We start from the raw sequence: 27,644 nt of genomic DNA, 5'->3' as shown, positions 1-27,644 counted from the left end.
ACAGATAGAGAGAGAGACGGAGAGAAAAAACCCCACAGGGATCAAGCAGCCCGTTGTGCTGTATATCCAATCATCCTGCTTTTAATACAAAGTCAAGATACAATATCTACATCCATGGTTTGAAAGGAAAGAACAGGTACATAGGTGAGGGGGATGGCGTCATCAGAGCTGGCCCTCAATAGATTTCATATGCTTCATCTGTGTGCTTTATATTTCTCTTGACACAATAATCATCAGAAATTGAAGTAATAACATATTTCATATATGTCACACATTGTCAAGACTTTTGGACCACACATAAAGTTCATATCAGAATAATTTCAGATTCAAACAATAACTTTGCGGGTCAGTAAAATGTGTAGCTGGGCGGTTCTCACCCGTTCTCTGTCAAAAATACACTTGCTACCATGTGCTCTCCTTGTTGCAGCAAACTAAGTATCAACTGTGCACATCTTGCCATAGATTTTCACCAACTACTCTGCTCTATATATCTAGATTCCCTGATGCCCTAAAACCTATTGTTGTTGGGTGGATCATATCACTGTTGCTATGATCATACCACTGTTGTTGCTATGGGGGGTACGGGGAGGGGCGGGCATCAACAGGGCATCACTGTAAACTTAAACTAGGTCTGGATCTAATGTACATATCTAGCTAACTAGTCGGACATCAGTTATCAGTATCAAATAGCACCCCACAGAGGGCGCATACCGTATACTAAAGCAAATAAAAAAGCACCAAAACTGACCATTTAAAAAAAAAAAAAAACATTGACAATATCATACAGTAACATTGGCTTGCCAAATAAACAAGTAAACAACATCTTATTGGTTATATTTGCTAGATATCCCAAATAAATAAATAAATTAAAAACAAAAAAGTAAAAAGTAACAAAATAGAATAATAAATATCTTAAAAAAATCATATCAAATAAATATGACAAAGTGAACAATAACAATAAGGCTTTTTTTTTTTCGACAATAAGAACTACATCACGTCCAACCCCACGTTATATCTTGTGCTCAGGCGTATGTAACGGTACTGTATAAGGACTCCAATGATAGACTGTATGTACAAAACCAGTGGAATCGCCAAGAGTTCGGGTACACTGGGACATTGCTGTGCTCTTCAATCACGACGTGGGACCGATTATGATTATATGTCAAATCAAGAAAGATATATATCGATATTGAGGACTTGTGCGGTGTACTGGAGGAGACTGGAGGGGGGAAACATTGATTGGTTAATTCGGGATGTTCTGTACAGTACGATTTGGGAAGAGAGAATTTACGCGGAGTTCAGTGTGGAGCTGAGATCGGGCAGAGGAGAGGACTGCTGAAAATGAGCGATTCACCACTCACATTGCACTGTTTTTGTTCCTCCAAAGCAGGAATTGAGTCCCGTTGTTATCTTCCATTGTCAGTGCTCTAGCCTCAACCACTGAAATATTAGAGGAATTTAACTGCAGAGTGGCATAATTCAAGTAGGTAAGCTTCAGAGGAGGAAGTCGATCAGGGACAACGTTCATCCTCAGCGTTAAGCGACTGTATGACACTAAATGTTTAGCACACAACACTGGAAACTGCATGAGCATTAAGCAGCGTGTTGAGACACAGAGAGACAGAACAGTTCAGCATAAGGCAAAAGACATAGAAACACAAAAAACCACCATGATATCTGCAGAAATGGACTGACAACTGTGGGAAATTAGAGGAAGAATGGATCGGAGTTCAATTCTTTCCTTAGTATCTCCTTCAATAAGCCAGTGCTGAACTGACACAATGGGGTTGACATCAAGAGGAGCTGAGCTGGAGGATGAAAAAGGACTATAGCAAACAGCAAGCAAGCTCGGTTGAATGAACAATGCATTTGACTACAAAACTCAGTCCAGGTGAGGATAAAGTGGGCTCTAATCACTGTTCTGAGGCCAGCTATTATTCTGTTCCCACCATAGGTGACAACAGGTATTGGGGAGTGTGAACTGATCCTAGGCCAGTGCGTTAAGAGTGGCCTCTACTCTGACTTCAGTATTCATGTGTGCTGGATGATAGGGTGACCCGTCTCTCCTTTAGGTCATAGTTCATGTTCAATCTGCCCCAGAGTAAGCATGGTCTCTCTTGGCACTGTGCGTAGGGTAAATGAGCACCCACATGCTTCTCCAACAGTCCCCAGGGTGGCAAGTTAGTCCATAGGCCTCTACTGAGGCTTAACCTAGTCATCTGCTTAAAACTATAGTCAGAACTCCCTGTGGCAGCAGTAGACACCTCTGAAATAGACTCACAGACACATAGAAATGTTCACCTTTGCACTTTGTAACCCCTTAGTACACCAAACCAATAAGATACAAAGTTGAGGATAAAAAGCCCATTTCGGGTGCAGCAAATATCCAGGCTCTTTGTGTCTTTGTTTTTTTGTTTTTGTTTTTTTGTTTTTATTTTATACACATATAGTATCATAAGTCCTGTTCAGAAGCAGTTTGTTTTTCACTGGTTCATATTGGAGATAGCTGACCACAACACACATGTATTATACGTCCTTCACACTGGAACACTGAGGTAAGTATATGGATTACACATGGATAGTCTCCACACCCACCAGCTCTTCAGGGAACAACCTGACGAGTGTGGGTGCTCTTGGACATTAAGAGTTCTTGTTGCTGTTTTTGTTGTTGCTTTTTGTCCTTGTTGGTGTAGAATTTGTCTTCACATCTCGCTCCCAGGAGGGTTCAATGTTCATGTTATTTCAGACCGTCTTTTGTCTTGTTCACTTGTTTGTTTGTGGACCTCAGAGCAGAAAGATGGATGGATGGTTCTCTCTTTGCTTACGTTGCATAGTGGTCAAAGCTACCCAGGTACTCCAGAGCCGCCTGGTAGCAGAACTGGTACTCATCCTAGGTGAGAGACACACAGGGAAGGGATGGAGTCAGCAAAATATATTATTGCTATAGATAGGCATGGATTATCAATACCTAACCAGCAATAAATTAGCAAATTAGCAATACCTGCCTGTTCAATATTACCATTTTACAGTATTCTGATAACAGAGACTACGGGGTTAAAATCATAACTTTACTATGCAAATGTGTGGTGTCATATTTGAACATATGCACTCAGACTTGTGAACGTGCATCACAAGCAGTGGATGTGTAATCAGATTTGTAAATGTGTCATATTAACAAATGGATATTCAAATTTTCAGACTGGGAAGATTTGAAGTATTGTGAAAACAAAACATTCAGCAAATAGAAATATAACATTCACAAATGCACAATAACATTGATTTTCAAATATGACACCTCACATTTGCATAATGCATTACATTACAGGCTATCAAAAACAAAACAAAAAAGTTTATACGTGTTTTAGATGGAAATATATGAGCTTGCCTTTTCCTGTTTTTTTTCTTAGCCCTGCCTCTCAGTGAGTATCTATTCCCTGATCAGTGAAGTAGTAAAGTCCACATGCTTGTCAGTGTGTACCTCAGTCTGCACCATGGCTGGTCTCTGCGTCCGCAGCATTTTGACAGTCTGGAAGATGTCCACGGCTCCCTCGTAACGCATCCTCTCCAGAACAATACTCAGGGTGATGAAGACACCGGTCCGCCCCACGCCAGCACTACACCCATACAGGCAAACAGGCAGCATTTATTTAATGTGTCAAATGATGTTGTGACCTGACTGCTGCAGTTATTACACACCCAATTGTGTTCAATTAAAGTTTTGTTTTAGGTTGACAGTCACTTAATTGAAAAGGGGCATAAGCTGCTAATACAACAAACACAACTGACAACAATTACCTGCAGTGAACGCTGATTGGTCCATCCTGGCCAAACTGCTCCTTGGTTTTGTGCACTTGGCCAATGAAATCGATGAAGCCCTCCCCGGACTTGGGCACACCTTGCTCTGGCCAATCGGTGAACTGGAACTGACGCACTGTCCGTGATTGGCCATCCTGAAGGAGCAAGGAAACGATAAGGAACGACACCACGTACACACAGCCGCTGAAAAAAGTTGATTGTGAAGAGCTGTCTGATTTCTTGTCAGCACAATCAAAGCATTTGGCCTTTCATTGAGTGACCATTCCAAAAAGACTTTATTTATAGAGTCTCTCCCCGCCGTATTGAGTGAGGACTGAGATACCTCCAAACCAATAGCCTTTTTCCTTCTAATGATTACTGTTATCTGACGCTGGATCAGTGGCTGTGGTTAACTTCCAGCTGTAACGTCGGTAAGTCTGCCATTGTCAACCACTCAGCAGGCAATTACATCTTTTCTCTTCTGCTCAGCCTGCCTGACTCCCCTTTAATGGAGATCAATAGAGCATCTGTCAATGTGGCGTCAGAGCAGGACAGGCTTAACTGGAGTTATCTATGACTGGCACATATGCGTGTGAATGCGCGTGCACACACAAGCACACACAAGCACACACAATGCACGCACACGCACGCACACACACACACACACACACACACACACACACACACACACACACACACACACACACAAACACACACACACACAGCCGCTGTCAAGAATGGTATCTGGAGAGATCATGGTTGAATGGAGTAATCTAGGGCATCCTGTCGATAGAACCTGTTGTGACACACACACACACACACACACACACACACACACACAGAACATATACACACGACAGGTCGATAGGACATGCTTTGCGCCACTGCTTTCTAACAGTACTGATGGATAGGGAATAGAGGGGAAATGTCAAGGAGTGTGAGGTTACATTCCCACCTGAATACAATATACAATACAACAGGAGAGCAGGTCATTAAACACACACACACGTACACACACACACACAAAGACAGCACCCACCCTGGCATCCGTGACTTTGAACTCGCGGAGGATGTACTGGGGCATGTTGTACTCAGCCATGGGATCCACCACAAAGTATTGGTACCTGGCTGAGCGCTCAGCAGGCCAGTATTGGTGGCACTTCTCCTATGAGAACACAACATAAAAAACTATTTGTGACATGTGACATTTGTGTGCAGGGCTGAAATGTAACTGAACTGAAACAAAGCTGATAGGAGCTGATGCTTGTAGGATTGCGTGTGTGTGTGTGTGTGTGTGTGTGTGTGTGTGTGTGTATTTTGTCCGTACCCGTCCCATTTCTCTCAGCTTAGTGAGCATGACCACTATAGTGGAGTTGTGTTCCCACAGCATCCTCCAGAAGTCCTCTGTAGTCTCAGCTAATGGACCCTGGGTGGCGATGTAGCCTCTCTGCTGCCTACACACACACACACAGACACACACACACACACACAGTATGAAGCCAAATAAAAGTAAAAGTACATCCCACACACTCATTCTATTTTTCTACCTCCTTCCTTTACTCTTGTTCGTCTTTCTCTCTCAAACGTCAAACTCAAAAGAGGTCAAGCTTCAGGCAAGAAGAAGAACAGTCAAAACATGTGTGTACAACCCCTTTGAATCCCTGAATCATCAGAGACGCTTCACTGTCCTTTTCTTCATCGGGACTGAAAGGAGCGCTGCGCGGCGAGACTAATAGCGGGTACATGGATACAGTAACGACTGATCTGACAGGACGTGACAGGTGAAAGCACTGTGGTGAAAACCTATCCAATCCATTTACTCATCAAATCATCATAAGAGGACAAAGGGGTCAGGTCATATCAGCGTATGCGGGCGGAAAACATACCTGTATCCATCTATATAACTGGCATTGACATAATCAGAGCCCTCCAGGCCTCTGATTGGCTGGAGACAGACGCGGGTGGTTTCGTAGGGCATGATGTTGACTAGTCGGTTCTTGAATTTGTTGCAAGGTAGGTTGGCCGTAACAAACCGGGATGTATGGGCTTTGGTGTTGGCCAGTCGCTGGACAGACAGAGAAAACATTACAATGGTTTTCAAACTTCAAACTATACCTTCTGCTGAATCAAAACTAGGGATGGGAAGACATATCCAAATTCAATATATTGCAATACAAAAATGTGACAATCACAATATTAGCTAGATTTTATTCTGCTGTAGTAATCACAAATGAGACGGCTTGACCATCACAATTTCATTCTAGCAAGGCAATGCCATCGCTAGAAAGATTTGTGGCTCACAAATAAACATAATTCTGCACAGTCAGACTTTGTTGTCACTGAACTTTTATTTATTACAATGTCCATCCCTAATCAAAACTGATTTTGCAGGCTAATTCAGGCTGATTTACCCTGCAGGGGACTAACCTACAAGCCTACTCTATTCTATTCAGCCTACTATTACTATTCAGTACAAAAACTCAGAATGGCTTCAACAATATACACTAGCCAGCATCTTTGGCAACCAATTTTTCTCAGAATACTTTGGGGACCCATTTTATTTTCATATCTTCCTATGACCCAGCGTTAGACCCTGACCTTATCTTGGAAAAAACCCTGTCCTGCCAGAAGTTCCTCCCTCTACCTTGAACTCCAGCTCCATGCCGGTGACGTGCTCTCCGCTCTCCACCTGGGACAGCTTCTGCATGTAGGAGTACAGGCTCCGGGCGGCCACCTCCGTGTTGCCGCAGGCCACGGCCTCCAGCAGCGCCTCGTGGATGAAGCTGTACTGGTCCTCCGTCTGCACCATGTAGTTCCGCTGGGAGCGCATCAGGGTCACGTGGCCGTAGATGTCCACGGTGCGCTCGTGCCTAATGCGCTCCAGCATGGCGTCGATGACAATGAAGCAGCCGGTGCGACCGACTCCGGCACTGATAAGAGACAGAGAGGGGAGGAAGAGATGACTTGATGAAGTGAAGATTTGTTCTTGACATATAAAGCTTTGGGAAAAATGAGGAGAACACATCCAAATCCAAATTTTCAGTTTATGGGTAAGTGTCGGTGTAAAATGTAACTTTTGATATTCTTTCATGATTGACCACATTTGATTGTAATTTCAAACAAAAATATTCTCATTCGGAACATTTAGTTTATACCCATAAATAAATCATAAAAAAAACAAGGTCTTAGGGTTAGGAAGGGTTCAAAAATCAGTTTTGGTGGCGTAAACCTGATTCTTTATCACAAAATATGGGGTGGTCTCTTAAATTTTTCAGAGTTGTATGTAAAACTTGTGCGTGCGTACCTGCAGTGAGCGATGATGGGCCCGGCGTCCGGAGGGTTGCAGGCTTTGACCCGGCGGAGGAAGTTGAGGAAGGGCGTGGGATACTCCGGCACACCGTGATCCGGCCAGGCTGTGAACTGGAACTGACGCACCTCTCTCCGCTCACTGCTGCCACTCTGAGATAAGGTTAAAAAAAACACTGGATTTACCATCACATACATCATCACATAAAAGGCTACTTACACTGTAGAATCAGGTTGAAGTGGGGTTGAGCGGGAGCGACACATTATGAATTTGTTTGAGTGTAGGGTATCCCTTTATTTTGATACTGTTGACTCTCAACAAGGTATCAGTAGGTATTCAACAGTGTACCAGCTGACTGTCAACAAGAATTGTTTCAACAGACTATCGACTAGATATTTTCAGTTGACTATCAACAAATGCCCAACAAACTATCTGCAATTCATGTCAACTAACTGTAAGTTGATTGCCACCTGCTCAAATTACTATCAATAGACGGTTGGTAGACTGTCAACAACAAATTTAAAGTTAGGGTTAAGTTTAGGCACATGGGATAGGGTTAGGCATGTAAAAAAAACTGAAAGGTTAGGGTTAAGGTTGAATTTAATCACATAGACAATTAGCAAGGCAATTGACTCATAAAACAATTCCATATGTAGGAATGTGTTTTGTCGTAGCCGATAGCAGATGCCAAGTTGATGAAGTCTGTTGATTAACACTTCAGATGCCTCTTATAGTCTAGCAGCGGCTGGTGGAATACATGTTACTTGTCTCTGAGACAAATCTTGTTGACAGCCAGCTGACATGTTGTAGACAGTCAACAGTGGGTTATAAAAATAAAGTGTTACCGAGTGTAGTTTCTCAGAAATACCTCCATCAATCACAAGTCCATCAATCACTGCCAGTCTTACAAGCCATGACTAGGTTCCCTCAGATCTGTAAGCAGCTCAGTAAATGGATTCATTATAGAAAACAAAGATAAAAAATCCCAAATTCTAAAATATTCTTTTATTTCCCATAATATACTAAAAAAATGCCAGAAATAATGCGGGCAATGCTGAATATTCATTTGTACTCTATTTCTCCGCGACATATCGCCTATCCTGACATTTCACAAAACATCGACAAACATTTTGGAGAAGAGGTGCCACAGTTGGAAGCCTGCTGGCCTAGTTTCTGTGTGTTTAAGTAGGCCACAGAGACATGCTAGTCTGACGGTCCGAGATTAGCCCTGCGCTATAAGAAACTCCTCTGCCTCCAACAGCGATCAAGTCTCAGCGCCTGACACAGGAGGCTGGCCTGGTTTGAACACTCCATGAAGCCCAGTCTAATCTATTCTCCTCTGCGTGCCCACATGCCCTCTCTCTCTCTCTCTCTCTCTCTCTCCGCTCAACACTCCCCGGTGACAGCGGAGATTTTTTAAATTCATTATTATTCCGCTTGCTTCTGGTTCATAGCTGTGAACTCGGAGATCAAAGCGCTTGCACTGGATAGGACAGTGACATTAGAAGGGAAAAATGGAAGAGCGGCGGAGGAAGGGGGGCGGGGACAAATAACAAGAGCGCTGGAGAGAGACAAGAGTCAGACAGAGACGGACGGAAGTTACCTTATGCAGGGAAAAGGTGCGGACGCAGAAGGTGGCCAGTTCCATCGTGTCCAGCAGTGTGACCTGGATCATCCCGTAGGTCTCTGTGCCTCGGCTCGGCCAGTACTGGTCACACTTTATCTGCATGGGTGAGAGGACAGCATCATCATCATAGTCATCATCACCACCACTATCATTCACTATTGTCAGTGCTGGACTGAATTTTGTATGAATGGAAGTTTTCTCGTTCCTATTTATTTTCACAGAATTTGTTTGCCAAAGAGCCCTTTGATATACTAACCAGAATTATGAATACAGTCTGGACAATTAGGACTCTAACATACTCTTCAGTGTCCTCTGAAACTGTGGATGTCTGGTGGCAATTTTGGGAACAGCACCTCGAGTGGCATACCAAGCCCAAGTGCCCTATAAAGCTCTAACTCCCTTGGTGCACTGGGAAATACATTCGTAACAGTTCTCTAGCGCCTTGACCGGCCCATAATGGAAACAGTGGCTGACAGCGGAGGATATGGGTCAGCGGATAGGGGCGTGGCCTCTCACCCGTGACTTCTCCTCCAGGCGCGTCATCATGACGACGGAGGCGGCCCGCTGCTCCCACACCATCCTCCAGAAGTCCCCGAACGTCTCGGCCAAAGGACCCTGGGTGGCGATGTAGGCGTTCTGCTTTCTGTAGCCGTCAATGTAGTTGGCGTTGATGTAGTCGCTCCCCAGGATACCTGCACGCAGTGAGACACCCTTGTAAGGATCTTGTTAAATCTTAATCTGAGCGAGCGAGACAATGATTAACCTCCATGTATGACATCAAACAACCTAACAAACTGTTTGTTTTTTGCCTGCTGCAACTTCTAACAGACGACTGCTGGATGACTAGCGGAAGACAACAAACAAACAAGACTCTGTCAGTGTAAATTCACAAGCTCCAGATCAAATCCATTCTCCCTACTTGTTCTGGAGGAGTGCCGGCTGCACTTGAATGCACTCGCACTGTTTGTCAGTCTCATGCCACTGCACACAGCCGGTCTTGCACACTGTTTGCAATTTCAGATTTCATCCATCATGCGGCTCTGCCTCTCTACCCCCCCTCACTCCTCTGAAGGCAAATATGCTCGGAGTCTCTAAGCCTCTTCTTTAAGTTGCTATCCTGTGCTTCTTTTATCCTTTTCCCTCCAGCCATCCGACCAATCCTCACCTTCTATGGGAGCCAGGATGACTCTGGTGTGGTCGTAGGCGATGACGTTAGCGTAGCGGTTCTTGGGCTTGTTGACCTCCAGGTTGGAATGTTCCCAGGTGAACTGCTGACTCGGGTCGATGGACTGGGAAGAAGCAGGACATAATATACACATAGTTGCATAGTTGCAAAGTGGTAGCATATTTAATATTGCATTTAAGGATAATGGAAAGATACAGCAGACTCCATCTCTGTTATGTATAGTAATACTGCAATAAACTGCAGTGCTGCAATTAATCCTGAACATAGTTTATATACACAGAGAAGCAAATGTTAAGCAGCCTTAGCTTTTTGATGTGAAGGCTTAACATCTATAAACAATAACGATGTTATCTATTCATCCATACTGACTGATGCATTTCTCACCTCGTACTCCTGGGACAGTCTCAGGTTGTCATTGGCTTTCAGCAGCTCAGTGTGTTCAGCCAGCTCATTGATGGGGATGGGAGGATGGCTCATCATTCCTGTGTGGCAACAAGAGCCAAAGAGCGAGCGGGGGTTAGGGGTGGCAGAGACGCATCAGCAGAAGATCCTACAGCATCACTGGTTAACATCACTCATATGCAAAGATGTGGCAAAGATAATTATACAATCGGAGAACATCACATATCATTAAGGAATACGCTGAGGCAGAAAATCAATTTTGATCCATGTGCTAGGACAACGTGAGGCGAGTCTTTTTTGTTTGGAAATTGTTTTTCTTTGATAAATTGCTTTCTCTGTGATCAGAGGAGCAATGACTCAGAGAAAACAAACACAGACAGAACACTAATTAGGAGGGGTTGCGCACAAACACACACACACACACACACACACACACACACACACACACACACACACACAGGAACCACCCTGAGCCTCCTACAGTCCCTTCTTTCCACAGCTGCAGGGAGAAAGGAAGAGTTATACCAATCCATTCACCATTCATAAGGCATACAGCTACAACACTAAATCAAAGTAATACCGCTATGCATACAATCCTATATAAACATAATCCATTTCATGCCAGAATCACAATGGATTCTCCACATATCTGGAATTGTAATGCATGGTGATGCACCATGCAAAGTATTTAAGTCATTCTGCTACTGCAGAAGCTCAATAATGAATAGTGTAGCAATGTAGCTATCAAATACACACTTGTACTGATGGATACAATTTGCTGTTAGTTTCTACTACGGCGTGGCTGGTGGATTTTACAGAAAATCAGACCTCCACAGATAATCACGATAAAACACTCCCGTCACAACCAAAATGACCTTAGATAGCATCAGCCGGTTTTGTTGGAAACAAATTACATCTTTCTGGAGCATCTCAAGAGCACAAATCTCAGGGGAGGACAAGTGGGTGAGGAGGCAGCTTCAAGGTTGTTGCCACATGAGAGTAAAAATGCTTCTGATGAAAGAGGTGAGCAGAGCTGGGTTTTTTTTCCTGTATGTTTTATGTAGCCTCCCTTTAACATGTACAAAAGACTCCAGACCTTTATCCATGGATTGAGAGAAAGATTTAATATCTAAAGAACCTGTATCAGGTGACTTTATATAACCTCACTGGCAGATGAAAACACTAAACCTTCCTCCAGTCACGAAGCTTGCCGCCTTTCCAGCAAGGGGCCTTGTGAACCTTCTATAAACTCCAACTAAAAAAAAATTTAATGAGAACATTTTGACACATAAAGATTCACAAATTCCTCAAGGCCTTGTGTTTTTTGGAGGCTGTTGATTGAATGTAAGCGGCAAACAGGAAGCATGGGAGTGCTGGTGCCATGACCAGAGCAGCTGTGCTGTTAGATCTCACGCTGTGGGGGGCGGGGCCACACCATCCAGTTACCTCACAGGGGGTTTTAGTTGGCTACGCTGGCAAGAGCAGACACATTTTATTTACAAATGATTACAATTACCTCACAACGCATCTTTTGATATATTCTTTTTCCAAGTCAAAAACATAGAGTGACAAGACACTGATCATTTCTGTCTATTCTGGCGTGCGATCTAGAGCCTGGCAGGTGGAGTGTGTGCGAGCGGAGATGATCATAGACTCTGTCACACCGTTATGACTCAGCCGTGACTAAGCACTGACTGTACTACCTGGGCAGCGGCCATTTTGATCTCTGAAAAGACTGGAAACTGCCAGGTATACAGCGGCTTCCTGAGTTGGTGGTTTCTAAAATCTATCTTAATGTAGAGGAGCACTTTGACAATCCTCTCTGCTTAATCTTATCAAGGATCAAATTAGTGCCTTGAATATTTCATTATCAGATGATGAGTTACCAGAAGAGTACTTAATTATGCAAATAGGAAGTGTGTGATTGCGTGCATGTGTGTGTATGTGCTCCATACCGGGGGTCTGGAAGTTGATGCGTCTCATCTCCACAGGGTCTGTGGGGTGGTGGGCCATCATCTCTGCGTTACCCAAAAGGCTCTTGGTTCCGGGTTCAGAGTCCTTGCGCTTGCTTCTCAGAGACGAATGAGTCAAGTGACCAATTAGCACATCGAAGCAAAGAGGGAGAGAAAAGCAGACTCAGTACTGACACATCATTAGCATGGCTACATGATTCAAGTATACAGTGCATTAATAGAAATGGTGTTTCAGGGCTTTGTAGCAGCTCTCTGTAGAACATCTGGTATCAAGTAATTGCTGTAAGTTAAAATGACCAAAAGAGCTTGACATTGGTTTAATTTTACCTGTCAGGTTTGCTGCTTCCAGTGAAACAAGAGCAAGGCAAGGGATAATTAGAGGTAGAAAAGGAAGGAAACAGACAGATTGTTAGAGACGAAAATCAATATTATGCATTAGTATTCAAAAGCCTGATGGGTTGCAGCAGATATCAAGGGCCTACAGCAGGGTCAGACTGTTTGATAGCTGTCTGAAGACAGAACAAACTTCTAAATTGGACCTAATTCACTGAATATCAATCTGGAAGGTGAGCATTTGTGTTATGATAGCAAAAACACTGAGCAATCCTAATACAAGCAATATCAATGGGAGATTCTGGATAAAGTGTATCATCAACAGTAAGCACAGCATGATGGATAGAAACTTATTCCTAAGGATTTCAGTGAAATCTGCTTTGGCATTTACTGCGTCTGGCAAACTATTTCTGTCTTATGGTTGTTGCGAGAATAATTTGGGGATTTTGTGTTATTCATCTACCCAACTCACTTTTTGTAAAGGAGGATAGCGATGACGATGCAGATGATGAAGACCACAGCCAGGACAGGACCCACCACCCAGATCAGACCATCACCTGCGTCAAGAGGCTGTGGGTCTGAATCCGGGGCAATCACTGGGTCTGTGTAGGGGCTGGCCACATACATCTTCTGCAAACAAACACACAGGCACGCACTCAGTAAAAAGAGCGGAACACACATCTGGAAGTGAAGCAACCAATAATCACTCTTTGTTTATGTGTGTCTATCCTAATTCAAGTTGTTTATCTATGTCCATTCTAATTCAAATGCTCATATAGTGCACAAGGCAATATCTCCTCTACCGCAACAGTGGATACATCACTCTTTATTAGCAGTGGTGATGGAAGTGCGTAGAGGTTATTGCCTTTTTGTTTGCTGTGCTTTGACTGACATGAATTTTATTGTTTTAGCAGCAAGGCCATATTGACTACAATGTATAGTGACAGGCTGTGGCAGACGAACACAGGGAGTGGGGAGTGAGGGTATGGTTAGAAACGCAGAGAGAAAAGAGATGTGACACGGCTGCCTTCGTACCCCGGTTGTGGCGTTGAGTTCAGCCAGGATGAAGAAGACGTACTCCTGCCCCGGCTCGAGAGCTCGGTTCTCGAAGCCTCCGTAGTCCAGCTGGTCCCCCAGGGTGAAGAAGGCCGGCAGGGTGGCAGGTGTGAAGCGGGCTGTGATGTAAGCCCTGCGCAGGTCCACCTGCTTCTGCTGCCGAGAATCCCTCTGCCTTTGACTGATGTCTTTTAACAGCTGAGAGACAGAGTGATGCAGAAAGGCAGGGGAGAGAGGAGAAAGGAGAGAGAGGGAGAGAGAGAAGGGAGACGTAGCAACAAGGAGAGTGAGATGTTGTTTCAATTTCTATGACTAACGGTTGAACACTGATATTTAATTAAAAAGGGTAAGTGTTGCCAGAAGTTCTCGGCGGTGGGAATGGCGCTTCTGTTTATAGGTCCTCTCCTCCTCCCAGGCAGAGAGTTCAGTGTGTGCTGTCATTGTTGTGGTTCTCACCTCCTCTAGATCCATTTCATCTGGGCTCTTGAGGTGTCTGATGACGCCTCGGGCTCTCCTCAGTGGAACCACCACCACATAGACATTCCTAAGGGAGCACAGGAAGACAAACAATGTTAACACCATCGGCACACCTAGCAGAAACAACCTGAACTATTTTGTCTCTTCACCAACTTGTTGCACTAACAAAGACCGCATTTTGTATCATCAGACATCCTGGAGACAGTCTTAGACATGTTGTCAGTCGTCTGTGAGGTACTGCAATGCTCGCCTTTGTGAAAAAGCCACTTAAACATTTGAAGCACCATCTAAAATGTCCTCTCCCAGTCTTACTTGACAGGAGTGCGTGTCTCCAGCGAGGGCAGGATTATGGTGACGGTGGTCTCGGTGTCGCGGGCGTGGTCGATCTCAGGGCGGCGGATGGTGATTGGCGGGGAGGTCTTGGCGTGGATGCGGTGGCGGAGGCCTCCCATGTTGCCCTCGGGGGACGTGATCTTGAAGTCATAGTTGGTGTCAGGCTGCAGGTTGGGGATGACCGCCTTCCTCAGGCGAGCATCCACCTCCATCTTCTGCCGGTTGTACTCCACCTGGATGGTGGGAGAGGGAGGGAATAGTAGTGCAAAAACATACACATGTAATTTATCTGGAAGTATATGTGGTTCTGCGTAGCTCAGTTGGTAGAGTACTGCCTCAGTTAGGAGTTTGATTCAGGCTGGGGTCATGCATACTAAAAATGCATGAACCCATAGTATTGTAAGGCATTATGATTAAAAGCATCCAGTAAATAGTACAGTAGACACTACCAGTCAAAAGTTTCGACACACACATTATTCTTTAATTTTACTGTTTTTCACATTTTATAATAATAGTAAAGACATCAAAACTATGAAATAACACAAATGAAATTATGCAGTGACCAAAAAAGTGTTAAACAAATCAAAACTATCTTATATTTTAGATTCTTTAAAGTAGCTGCCCTTTGCCTTGATGGAAAGGCAAAGGCTTTGGAAAGAAATTCATACATAGACATCAACTTCACTATTTACTGTATATTTGTCTAAAAAAAAATTCAAGCATTTAAGCATTAGCCTTTAGATCAAAATGGATTTAAGGTAATAAAAAACATGGTAGTGTATGTTGTATTATGTTGCATAAAGACAGACTGGCACACATCACCACCCATGCATCAAGTCAGTGACGTACAGTGAAGCGATAGGGGTAGCTGCTCTCTGGAAACTCCCAGGTCAGAAGAACACTGGTCTTAGTGGCCAGATTGACTGAGAAGTTCCTCGGCACATCTGGGAAGCAAACAAAAAAACAAAAGAGTCACTCGTAATGAAGCATTTCATTAAAATCGTCAGCTTCTTTGCTTTCTCACCGCAAACCTGCAAAAAGGGAAGGATCAGATCTGTTATTGGGAGAAAAACAACACATGACGGTTAGGAGGATGGGCAGGTGATGAGGAGAGTGGATACGGACAAAAAGAGACAGACAGACTACAGGAACGTGACATGCCTCATTCACAGACTTAGTGTTCTGTGTGAAGTTGTGTTAGACTCAGAATTCAGCATGTCAGCAAAGGCTTTGGAAGAGGTGGCTGTGGAGGTCTATCAGATAAAAGCAGCTTACCTGTTGATACAGCACCAGACGCTGCTCTCGGTCTGATTTGGACTGAACACTTACCTTCTGTATTAGATGTGTTCAATTCCTGTACTGACTTTTACCTGAGGGTTTGTGATAAGCAGTGCTCTTGAGGCAAACATCCATTAGCATTCAGCCTGCTTCCACTGGTGGTGAAGGGTAGGTGATGAAGGTATTGGTGAGTGAGTGAGTGGAGGAGATTGGGGGAGAGAAGTCGTGCTCCCCTCCGACTCTGCAGTTCTCAGCCTCCCAGAAGTGCACAGGTGAGGGGCCAACCTGTAAGAACTGGCCCAGAGTTCATTTAGTATTTTAGGAGTGCCAAATCAAATCCGCAGGAGGGGGAGCAGAGGTGTGACCCTGAACCAGTGCTTAGAGGGTGAGGGGGGTTCCCCAGGCCCGAGGCCAGCCCTACCTGTGTCAAAGGCCAGGGTTCGGCACACCAGCGCTGGGCTGAAGGGGCCCGGCCCTGCCTTGGTGTGCGCTCTGAGCTGGACCTCGTAGGCTGTGCTGTGATTGAGGCCCAGGATGGTGTAGCTGGACTCGCTGGCCGGTAGCGTGACCTGGCGCGGGGCAGCGGGGAGGGCCGGTAAGACAGAGGGGGCAGGGACAGCGGAGGGTTTGGGCCCCCCAGCCTCTCGGTAAGCTACGGTGTACTCTGTGATGACGCCGTGGCACTCCTCTGGGCCGGGGGGGAGCCAAGAGAGCTGGAGGGAGCAGCAAGTGGCGTTAACAAAGTCAGATATTTTGGGATATCCCAAGGGCGGGAACTCAGGAATCTCTATTTCCTGCTGCACCGCGTCTCCGTAGCCTGCGTGGCTCTTAGCAGAGAGGACAAAGACGTAGGAGGAGCCTGGGGAGAGGCTGCTGACAGTGAAGGTTTTCTCCCGAGCGGTGAAATCCACCATGGTATCTAAGGAGGTATTCTTCAGGCCAAACTGTAGGCGGTAGCCCTGGATTTCCACTGGGGATCCCTGGCCATCAGAGCCTGAATCAGAACAGCCTAGCGGAGGAGCCCACCGAACCACCACTGACGGACCGGATCCTGGACGCACCCAGAGGGAGGGGGGGCCGGGGACTGCAAATAAAAATGTGGGCAGTGTAAAATCAATCTTGATACTTTAAAAAATGAATTCACATCATGTAAATCCCGGAGAAGAATTAAAATTGATTTGGCTGTTTGTTTACTGTTGGCTCCTGGTGCAGCTTACTGTAAGATCAATGTCTGACTGTGTTTGTTACTATATCCAGTGCAGTGAACTGTATGCTTGGCATATGCTTACCGATCCCCAAGGTCTGCACCAACTTGGCTTTGCTATGTGTTCCATCCCCTTTGGTGGTGTACGCTGCCACAGAAACAGAGTACAAAGTCTCTGCTTTCAGACCTCCCAAAACCATCTCCTGTGGGGTAAAACACATCACAGCACCATCAAATACTGCAAACTCATTCTTTTCCATTTGAGACGAGATGCAGCTCTCTCCCTCTCCTTTCTTTCCGGTAAGGCATCGCTGGGTATTTCTCAAAAAGTTAAACATATTACATCAGAGACTCGGTGACTCTCTGGTAGTCAAACTTCTTAATGAGGATTTCATAACTGTCCTTGTGTAACATCTTGGATGTATTGTATTGTATGTATTAATAGTGAGTTCAGTTATAATAAAAAGAGGACGGGTAGTCTTCACTCACATACTGAGTCGAGTCATCCTCCTCCATCTTATCCCACAGACAGGACACACCCCGCAGGCAGGCGAGACAGAGGGAGAGAGAGGCAGTGAGTCAAAGGACCAAAGGAGAAAGGAAGGAGTGCTGGAAAGCTCAAAATGATATTCTTGAGGCAAAACAACTTTGCATTGTTTGATGATGAAAATGAACATTATATAACCATTTTTAAATTGCATATTGGAAAAACCCAAACTCCGGTGTTATGATGTCACCTGAGAGTCATCCAATAAGAGGTCTTTGATCCTGGGAAGGCTCCGGGATTCGCCGCTCTCTGCGCGGCTGTAATGTACCTGGTAGCCACGGATCTGGCCCTGCCAGAACCGCGGCAACACCGACCGCCAGGTGACTCTGAGGGCTGAAGAGTTGAGCGGCCGGACGTCCACCTGACGAGGGGCTGCACCAGGAACTGAGCAGACACACACACACGCTTAATTAAGTGTCCAACTGACTACTCAGTAAATGATCAACTAAACAATCAATACTGTTTAGATCTAATCTCCAGCTCTAACCCTTGCCACTGCACAAATACTCACCATCCTCATCAGTTCTGCAAAGCACAGCCAGGCTGTTGGGTCCAGTTCCCTCTGCAGTGGAGGCTGCTATGGTAATGTTGTACCAGCTCCATTTCTCCAGCCCCTCCACCACCGTCTGCCCCTGCTGGGCAGGGATAGGAAGCCCCTTCACCTCCTGGCCCTGACCTCCAGCTCCTGCCTCAGAAACCCTCTGGTAGCTCAGTTCATAACCTGCCAACACGCCATTCTGGCCCTCCATTGGAGGCGGCTTCCAGCTCACTCTCAGCGAGGTGGAGCTGGCGCTCTCACAGGACACGCCCTCGGGTGCGGCCGAGGGCTCTGATTGGACAAGGGGCAAGGAGGGCAGTTGGCAGGGAGTTTAGGGAAGAACCGACAGAATGGGGTAGAGAAGCATGAGAGGGAAAAAATACCAGCAAAATAAAAGGATAGGAGATAAGGATGAAAAAGGAAACAATAAGAAAGTAAGGTGAACTGAAGTGAAAACGATAGCACCAGGACAAACGTGACTCGGGCAAACAGAGGGAGCAACCACATAATGTAAAAACATAATGTTAGGCACAGAGCCTAATGAAATAAAGTAGAGAGTAGAGTATCGACCCTGAGTGGACAACTTAATTATACCCAAGGAGAATGTGTAACTGATATCCAATGATTGCATTTTATCCTTCAGCACTAGCTAGCGGCATAAAAGGATCCAGATTTATGAATGAAAAACAGATAAAGGCTTCTTCTCTTTGAAGGCAGTCGTACACAGCTCACTGCACAGGAGCACAGACAAAGAGATAAATTTCAGAACACTAGTCCCCATGGTGGCATAATCCTTGACTCCTCAGGATAATAGAGTGGTCTGAGACTTTCCACTGCTGACTAGGGTAAGGTCTTGGGCTACACAGAGGGAAGAAATAACAAAATGAAAACAGATCTCACGCAGCGGCAAAAGGATTTCATTAGGAGGTAGGTTGAAAAAGAGAGAGTCTGGGAGAGAAGGCACTCGGAGCAATGGCGGACGTCAGGATAGGAAGATGAATTGTAGACAAAAGTATTGAATGAGAAGTAGTTCAAGTTAGGCTGGGATATTTAACAACCGCACACACAGACACACACACAGCAGGCACAGAGGCATACCCACACAGAGATTTCTGAACCGTACTTCTCAAACCACCGCTCGCCCTATACAGCGTTCCTTAAATAACACACACAGGCATGGGTGAGGCCTCTGAGTTTGTGTGTGAGTTTGGGAGCGTATAGCGCGTGTGTATTTGTGGGAGTGTAATAGTCATAGCTGACAGGTTCAAGTATCTATCCACTCAGCCGTACAGCCACTGTTCTGTTGGCCTCGGGGGACAATCTAGATGTGCACCAAAGCTTGGCGATAACAAAGCGCACATAACCTCCCTGGGAAATGAATTCTGCTGCATGAAATAGCTTGCTTATCTACCACCTTCTCTTTCCTGCCCCCCTGCCACCTCCTCCACTCTGCCACCTAGGCCTCCCTTTCTTGTCGGAGGTAAGGAGAGGTAAAGGAAGACCAGCTTAACGTATTTAGCACATTCTGTACTCGGCTCTAAAAATGATCTGGTTTGAAGATACACAAAACAAATTCATGTGTCTCTTGTAAGTAGTTGAAGAGACTTACCTGTGAGGTGGAACAGGACCGTTGCACCGCGGGGCCCGGGGCTCCTTGCTCGACTGGAGCTACTTTATTAATTCTTTTCCTTGCACCATTTTCTCTGCTATCTCTGAATTTTCTTTTTCTTCTTTAGAGCAGATACGAAATGACTTGATATGTCAGAGCAAAATAGCGGAATTTATCTGGCTCTTATCGGCTGCCAGCGATTGTACAGAAAGAGAGAAAAGGGAGACAAGGGAGAGAATCCAAGTTCAACTATAGGGAGACAAGCCTGGTACGATACAGACTGGCAAGCACTTACCTGCCAACGTAGCAGGCCAATCACAATCCCTTAATGTTCCTTGCCACTGGCGACTAGCCAATGAGTGGCAGGCAGTTTCGCCCTTTCAAAGACATTAGACACTGATAGAGTGGAAAAAGTGAAAGGAAGGGTGAAGAAAAGGGAGAGTGAAACATTAAACGGTGCTTGGGGTACTCCGTCTCCATCTGTCTTGATGTTTTGGCTGTGTGAGAAAGCGAGAGGTTGAATGAAGGAAGAAAGGCACAGACGGATGGATGGGAGGGGGCTGGACAGATGAATAGATAACTGAGATGGATGGATAGAGGTGGAGAAGTTTCCCAGCGTGTAGCGGGTCAGGAACTGAGGAAGAGCAACAATATTATGTGTGTGTGTGTGTGTGAGTGGAGGACAAAAGGAGAAATATTTGCATGACATTTGTGTACAAGGCTGAAAGATAATGCAGCTGGAATTTGTGGGATTTGTGTGTGTGTGTGTGTGTGTGCAGGTGTGTGACCCGAGACGTACTGGCTTGCGACGTCCTCTGCACCAGCTCGTTGGTGAAAGCTCCGATGCCTTTGTTCGAAATGGCGGCCAGGGAGAAGGAGTACTCGGTATTCGCTTTCAGACCCTCCACTGTGTAAGAATTCCTCGGCCCGAAGGTCAGCTTCTCCTACGTGAGAGGAGGAGAGAAAGAGAGAATGAGAGATGGGGTGAGGATAGAGTGAACAGATGGGAGCGTAGAAAACATTAATGGAGAAGTGGAGAGTGAGAGAGAGAGAGAGAGAGAGAGAGAGAGAGAGAGAGAGAGAGAGGAGATGGTCAGTTAGAGGCAGCGGCGCCGGACATTGGGGATAATCTTTTAAACTTGCTTCTTTTATCCGTCCTCTTATCCCTCTATCTTGCGAGGAAATCCACTCAGCAGATGGATAAACAGAAAGCGAGCGAGAGGTCTTACCAAACTGCCAAACTTGACGGGTTTGTAGAGCAGCTCGTAGTTGACGATGCCCTCCTTGGTGTAAGCGGGTTCCCAGGTCAGCTGGATGCTGGTGTCGGTCACCTTGCCCACTTTAAACTTCCCTGGCTGTCCTGGGACTGTAGGGGTCAGGACAACACACAGCCAGCTTAGGACTCTATCTTTAATAGCCTCTAGAGAAAATATTCTTCTTCAGTCACAATGAAATGAAAAATGACCTTTTCACTAATTCTCCATAACGTACAGCTACTTAACAATAAATGCCCCAAAAATGTACAGCTTTTTTATTTTCTCATATTTTTTATGTCAAAATCCCATTATTTTTACTTACAAAAAGTGTGTATTTTTAGTAATTACTTCTATTAGTGGTTACTATTGTTGTGTGGAAACCTTGTAAAATTTTGGTGATTTTCTTTGAGTGGTTTTTACTTCAACTGAAGGATAACTGTGGGTTGAGAAAACTCCACAACCCCTTGGGCTTACAAAACCCTTTAAAGGCCAATTGGAAAAACTCAAGATGCATGGTGGTCAATCTGAAAACAAGGCTGTTTTCTTAGTTTCTGAAAAGTTTATAAGATTTTCACCTGAAAGCGACAATATAAATACCATCACAGATTTTTGAACAATCCCCCCATCCATCCATCCCATCATATAAAAACTGCAATTTTACAGCTCTCACAATGGCAACATGGTATGGCAGAGCATTTGAACACTGACCTCCGGGCATGACTTTGACGTGGACCGGGTCAGAGAAAGGCCCGTCCCCTACAGAGGTGAAGGCCAGGACCTGGACGGTGTAGGTCTCCGAGGGCACCAGGTTCTGAATGGTGGTGATCACACTGTCCTGGACATTGTGGATCTGCCACTCATTCATGGGCCGGGACGGGTCCATGGTGTAGTACACACGGTAGCCCTTCACCTAGAACAGGGGGAGAGTGAGAGAGAGTGAGATGGGGCGTTGACAGAAAGGATACGATTCAGTTTTTTCACTACTCAGGTCGATGGGATTTTAAGGTCATCAGTGGCTGGGCTGTATTAAGTGGTCTCCCACCTAATCCCACTGTCCCGCACGCATGGTAATCCATAATACCTTTTGTCAACACAGAACTGACTAGAGTTCACAGGCGAAATAAATCCATGAAAATATATTTTTTTTTACATAAATCCAGATGGTCCCATGGATTTGTTGGTTCAGTTTTCGCAGGTAGATCATCGTCATAAGGTGAAGCCCTCGTATCTCTGGGGCTGTTGTGTGTTTGACCCTGATCAATGAACAGTGCCCTCACTTTAAAGTTGGCACGACCTTTTCCAATAAAAGCCTTAGATGTCCTCTTCCTTTTAGTGCTTAAAATATAATCACTATAAGTCCTATGTGATTTGTTTATGGTCCATAGGGTATGTAATCTGGCTGCGCTGCCCTTTCCCTAACCCACCACCTCTGCCGTTATTACTCTTTAATACCTATGATCCCCATATGCACTCCAATCAATCTTGCACGCTTATGAAAATACAGTTAGCTACTAGCAAAATAAAAAAGGAGCCTCTTAGGAGGGAATGCTTTAACTGTAGAGTGGGCAGTGCAATTACCTTTTTAGTATTTCATTCTTTCTTTAGACAGTGGGAAAGTAGCAAGGGAGATACAGGAGAGAAATCTCCAGCAAGATTCAATCCTTTCAAAGGACATGAATGGGATACAATGGAACACAATAGAATAATGCTCCCAATAGTTTTATTTACATCAACGTTTTGATCCCATTGGGTCTTTGTCAGGATAAAGTGACAATTTTACTTTTGAAACGTTGATGTAAAGTCTGAATAAAATAGAAGAGCGTAAATGTTACACTAGAAGAAATTAATAAAGATTCTTTTCTGTCAAGCATTTTCTTAATTTGATGTCATGCTGTATCTTTCACTGAGTGCTACAATACTACTAGTGCGACTACTACTGCGACTACTGCTACTACTGCTATTACTACTACTATCACTACTACTACCAACAGATCACAAAGAGCTGTTCCACTCCCTGTCCCACCTGTCCATTGGGTTCCTCCGGTTCCTCCCAGCGGACCATCACAGTGTTGAGGGAAATGATGCGGGCCTGGACGTTTCGGGGCGGGCTGGCCGGAGCCTGCTCTCCCGTACGAGCCTCCACCCGCATAGAGGGGGGCCCCTGGCCGATGCTGTTGAAGGCTGACACTCGGATTTCATATTCGGTATTGGGGTACAGCCCCCCGATGCTGTAGCGGGTGGTGGTGATGCTGTCCACTGTCTCGTACTTGCTGTCGGGGGCCTTGGCGCGGTACTGGATGATGTAGTAGGAGACGGGGTCGGGGTTGCCGGAGTCCCAGGTGATGGTCACGCTGGTGGCCGTGGTCTCTGTGACGATGGGTAGACCGGGAGGCTTTGGCAAAGCTGGGAGGGGTGGAGGAGATCGTACAGAGGAGAGATGAAGAGAATTAAATCTTAGAAGATAAACAATATTTAAACGGCTTCCTTCGCTCAGATGAACCCACGCTGGTGAGGGTTACCTGACAGTAGCTCTTTTTCTCTCTCCAGTTCATTCATTCATTCTTTACCTGCTTAATCCTTTTTAGGGTCACGGGGGGCTGGAGCCTATCCCAGCATACATTGGGTGGAAGGCAGGGAAACACCCTGGACAGGTCGCCAGTCCATTACAGGGCAACACAGATAGACAGACTCTCACTCGCATTAACGTTCATATCTACGGGCAATTTAGAGTCTCCAATCCACCTGACTTGCACTGGTTTACTGGAAAGCGAGAAGAAACCGGCGCACCTGAAGATAACTCAACTGACCCGGGCTCCTTCTTGGTCCTTCCCCTGTTCTCTCTCTCAGAGGCTAAAATGAATAAGGAGATACCAGCTTGGATCTGGACAATTCTGTTTTACAGTGGCCCCTTACTCTTGACGGAGACCTGAGCGGTGGCCTCGATGATGCCCAGGCTGCTCATGGCCACGCAGGTGTAGTTCGCAGACTCCCGGACGCCGTTGAGCTCCAGGACGTTGCGGCCTATCGGCATTTCGTCCTCGGGGGTCAGGTCCTCGCTGCCCAGCATCCACTTGACATAGGGCATGGGCGAACCCACCGCCACGCAGGTGATGTTGACGCTCCCTCCCGGCATGATCTCATGGTTGGAGGGGAGGATGGAGAAACGGGGGGGCACGCGGCGCACTGGGAAAGGAGGAGAGTGGGGGGAGGAGAGAGAGGAGGGGATGGGGGGTGAGGGCAGTAAGGTGTTGGGGGGAGGGGGTGGGGGAGAGGTGGGGGAGAGAGTGAGGAGAAGAAAGGCAGAGGGAAAGAAGGGTGGGGGTGGGGGGGTGAGGGAGAGAGAATGAGAGAGAGAGGAATAAAGAGCAAGAGAGAGGCAGAGAGAGAGAGCAAGGCAGAGAGCAAGTAAGACAGAAGTTGAAGGAAGTGAAGGCAAGGTAAAGAAGAGAGAAAGAGAGAGCAGGAGAGAAAGAGAGATAGAGAAAGAGAGAGAAAGAGAGAGAGAGAGAGAGAGAGAGAGAGAGAGAGAGAGAGAGAGAGAGAGAGAGAGGAGAGGTAACAGGAAGGGGGAGAATGAACTTCAGGGTTTTTACAAAAAATTACAGAGGGATATTTCAAGTTTAGCCCAAATTACTTTATGGTACTGATGATTCCAACAGAAAGACACAAATCTTGTGTTGAGAGCTCAACCAATCAGAGTGAGCTGCCTACTCAAAATAATATAGTGACAAACTCTTGAGTGACATTTCAACCAGGACATGACACCTATAGTCAGTTTCTCTTCTTAGCAACCATCTTTACTGTATTATCTAACTGGCCATCATCCATTTAAGCAGAAAAAAGAATCAGGATCTTGACTACAGCTGAGTTTCCCCCTGCGGCACCACTCTGAGCTATGGCTAAACGCATGAAACTTTTCCAGAAACTTCAGTGAGAAAGTTTAATATGAATCTTCAATGAGATTCCTGTGCCTTGGGGCGTCTCTGCGGTAGATGGGCTCTTTTTTAGAGAGAGCGTATATGCATTATAGAGACAATCAATAGGTCCCGCCTGCTATCTGCGTCCCCATGAGACGAACAAGTAAAGTGGCAAGTCTATTCAATACTGCATCTGTCGGGTCATGGTTGACTGTATATTAAGGAAAGATGCATCGAGAGACTGAACCCATAGGTCACTTGCATGCCTGGGCGACTCAAGAGGGATAAAATGGTGGAGAAACACAAAGAAGAGAACGGAGAACTGAAGAGAGAGAGGGAGAACGAGAGAGAGAGAGAGAAGAGCCAGACAAGAGTAGAGACACTGGAGAGACAGAGATAGAGAGATAAAGATAGAGAGAGAGTATAAGAGAGAGAGAGAGACAGAGAGAGAGACAGACAGAAAGAGAGAGAGAGAGAGGTAGCTCTGCTTCTCTTCCAGACAATGACAGGCAATGTAGCAAAGGACAGCCACATTGTACAACAAGATACTGTACGGTACATAGGATTCAGAACTGATACAGTGTGTAGTCAAATGAATTGGAAATGTGGACAGGAGTGGATCGAGGGGTCTAATAGGTGTTGTGGCAATTACAGAGTGATCATTGGACACATTAAGTAAAGAAACATCAAGACAGCATGAGAGAGGCAGAACGGGAAAGAGCGAGTGAGAGAAAAAGAGAGAACGTGAGGTAGTATGTGCATGTTTATAAGTTAATAAACTTATGTACATGTGTCTGTCGCTCCTACACATCAGGGTGCAGACAGAATGCAGAGGAAGGAGAGAAAAAAAGGGGGGAGAAAGGAGGGAAAAAGACAGGGGAAGTGGAGAGAAAGAGAGGATTAGAAGAGGGGTTTGGGGAAGGAGGGAAAAGGGGGAAGAAAAGAGGAGCGAGGAAGAAGAAAATACATGGATCTATTTAAAAACACGGCTATATCAGAGTCAGGCCCATTCAGAAGGTGCTTCACAAAAATAAGAAATAATAAAAAAAAAGAGACTTTATTGGATGTTGAAGGAACAGAAGAGAGGATACCCCAGGGTCACAACACAGGAAACGGAAACAGACAGAGAGAGAGACCGACGGACAAACACCTCTAGATGAAAAGGAGAGGATGCAAGGGAAGGCAGACAGTGAGCAGAAACATTGCCTACAATCTCAACTAAACTAAACTAAAAATCAAATCTTTATTCAAGGTAGATATAAAAGAGCGAAAGCAACATATCCTAAAAGAGCAAAGGATTCAGATGAAGGATTCAGATTAGTAATAGCCTATGGGTTCTAATACAACAGCAATCAAAACAACGGGAGAAGTCAATGAAAATGGGATGAGTCTGGGTTTTCTTTAGATAACTTGCAAATCCAGTATAGTAATTATAAGCTATACTGAAATAATAAAATATATATATATATTCTTAATAAATTGCACTGCATAACCTCCACTCCTTAATGAGCAACATCATTACTTGGGATCTTCAGGGGCCACATCCCCCCTAATCAAAGAATCTAGAAACAATTGGATACAAGTTAACATTTTCTCATGATTTCAACAAATTAAAAATAGCTGTCATGACGTCATTTCATGGACTTTAACAGAGAATGTGCAATACATTTGGAATAATTGTAGAAAAAGAGCCGGAAGATACCCAGAATTGGATACAGAAGTCAGAAGACAAGAAAGAGACAAGTAAAGGGACAAAAACAAGTAGATCTGTTAGAAACAAGACATGATTAGGCAGGCGTCTCCTCATCCCCGCATGCTGGAGATAGGCAGCATCCATGACAGCTTCATGCACGAGGCAAACACAGGTGCAATGCAGCATGACACGACACTATCAGATTCATTCAGTCAGTCGTTTTATACCTATCGTGACAGCATGAGAGAGGCATCCACAATAAAAAAAACCCCAAATAAAAACACATGCAGTAGTTTGGTAATGTGAATAACAACAGGATGAAGTTGAAGACTCAAGATGATTCCCGAAGTAGTCTGAAACAGGAACTCAGGAGAACGAGCAACCGCCATCTGTCCTTAAAACACCTCAGTCGGGCCCGCGGATAAAAGGTTGAAAAATCCCACCCCCGAAACGTAGCTAAGTACTTTAAAATAAAGAGAGCTCATAACAAGGGATAATCCTTCACATGCTGCAGGAAGAGTCTCCAGCTTAAACCTAATCAAGCCAGGTTGCATGATTCCCCCTCCCTTTTTCCATACGCTCTGTGAGAGCCAGGAGTCTCAATCTTTATTAGCGGTATCATTAGTCCCGTCCTCTGCAGGGAGTCTGGAGGCTACGGGCTTGCGAGACCTTGGTGCTGACATGAGGATTACCGCTGTATCTCGGCACCGCTAGACCCTTTCGGGACCGACACTGAGCTGACATTTAGACGGCACAATCCTGTCTGTCTCAAGGACACAGCTTTCATTACTCACTGCAATAAGAGGAAATCATTAATATCCCCTCGATATCTAAAAATGAGGATGGATAGCATTCATTTCAAATGTCAGTCAATAGAGGCGTATCGGAGTGTTTGGTAGAGATAAGAACAGCCACAAGGAAAGCAAATAAATATTAATAGTACTTTGCGTAGGCATAGCACACACTAGTATATTTAGCTTAGCTCCTTTGACACGTCCATGTACCTGTTAGACTGATGATACTTCAGGTTAGTTTTGGCACGGATCTTGGTGACATGAGCAGAAGCATCTCTTGCCATCTTGAATTTATCTTATGAACTGGGCCATGTTATTG

The 27,644-nt window shown here is 45.2% G+C and overlaps 1 protein-coding gene across 3 annotated transcripts; it reads right to left on the bottom strand.

Annotated features, from left to right (window-relative positions):
* Nucleotides 1–2,821: 2,821 nt before the first annotated feature.
* Nucleotides 2,822–24,069, bottom strand: LOC139650098 (receptor-type tyrosine-protein phosphatase S-like). 3 transcript variants are annotated; one of them, XM_071526663.1, is made up of 29 exons: nucleotides 23,835–24,069; nucleotides 22,945–23,324; nucleotides 21,630–21,831; nucleotides 20,895–21,031; nucleotides 20,465–20,609; nucleotides 18,030–18,347; nucleotides 17,709–17,902; nucleotides 17,461–17,487; nucleotides 17,057–17,174; nucleotides 16,189–16,851; nucleotides 15,339–15,433; nucleotides 14,469–14,722; nucleotides 14,136–14,223; nucleotides 13,659–13,877; nucleotides 13,096–13,253; nucleotides 12,618–12,629; nucleotides 12,273–12,385; nucleotides 10,300–10,397; nucleotides 9,895–10,018; nucleotides 9,246–9,421; nucleotides 8,706–8,825; nucleotides 7,100–7,254; nucleotides 6,440–6,725; nucleotides 5,682–5,860; nucleotides 5,123–5,249; nucleotides 4,835–4,960; nucleotides 3,796–3,950; nucleotides 3,479–3,614; nucleotides 2,822–2,890 (listed from the first exon to the last, which is right to left on the bottom strand). In XM_071526663.1, exons 1-29 carry the CDS (start codon nucleotides 24,052–24,054, stop codon nucleotides 2,822–2,824), a joined length of 5,094 nt encoding a protein of 1,697 aa, XP_071382764.1. In that variant the 5' UTR covers nucleotides 24,055–24,069. The 3 variants fall into 3 exon arrangements, with proteins under 3 accessions (XP_071382764.1, XP_071382772.1, XP_071382756.1); XM_071526671.1 differs by having other exon boundaries at nucleotides 12,618–12,632; nucleotides 14,469–14,716; XM_071526655.1 differs by lacking the exon at nucleotides 12,618–12,629 and having other exon boundaries at nucleotides 14,469–14,716.
* Between the last annotated feature and the right edge of the window lie 3,575 nt (nucleotides 24,070–27,644).

Source organism: Centroberyx affinis, unplaced genomic scaffold (genome assembly GCF_046629955.1).
Source record: "Centroberyx affinis isolate AG114_WGS23_722 - 3 ecotype Tasmania unplaced genomic scaffold, CSIRO-AGI_Caff_v1 ptg000112l_1, whole genome shotgun sequence".
Lineage (NCBI taxonomy): Eukaryota > Metazoa > Chordata > Actinopteri > Beryciformes > Berycidae > Centroberyx > Centroberyx affinis.
This window is presented reverse-complemented; position numbering and strand designations above follow the sequence as displayed.

Bases quoted from the DNA above. Each gene is read 5' to 3' on its own strand.
- LOC139650098 (XM_071526663.1), bottom strand. From the start codon at position 24,054: ATGCCGGGAGGGAGCGTCAACATCACCTGCGTGGCGGTGGGTTCGCCC. The intron at 18,348-20,464 runs GTACGTCTCGGG...TTGTCCAATCAG, and splicing joins GCAGAGGACGTCGCAAGCCA to AGCCCTCGGCCGCACCCGAG. The intron at 5,250-5,681 runs GTATGTTTTCCG...GTGTGTGTGTAG, and splicing joins AGTTATATAGATGGATACAG to GCAGCAGAGAGGCTACATCG.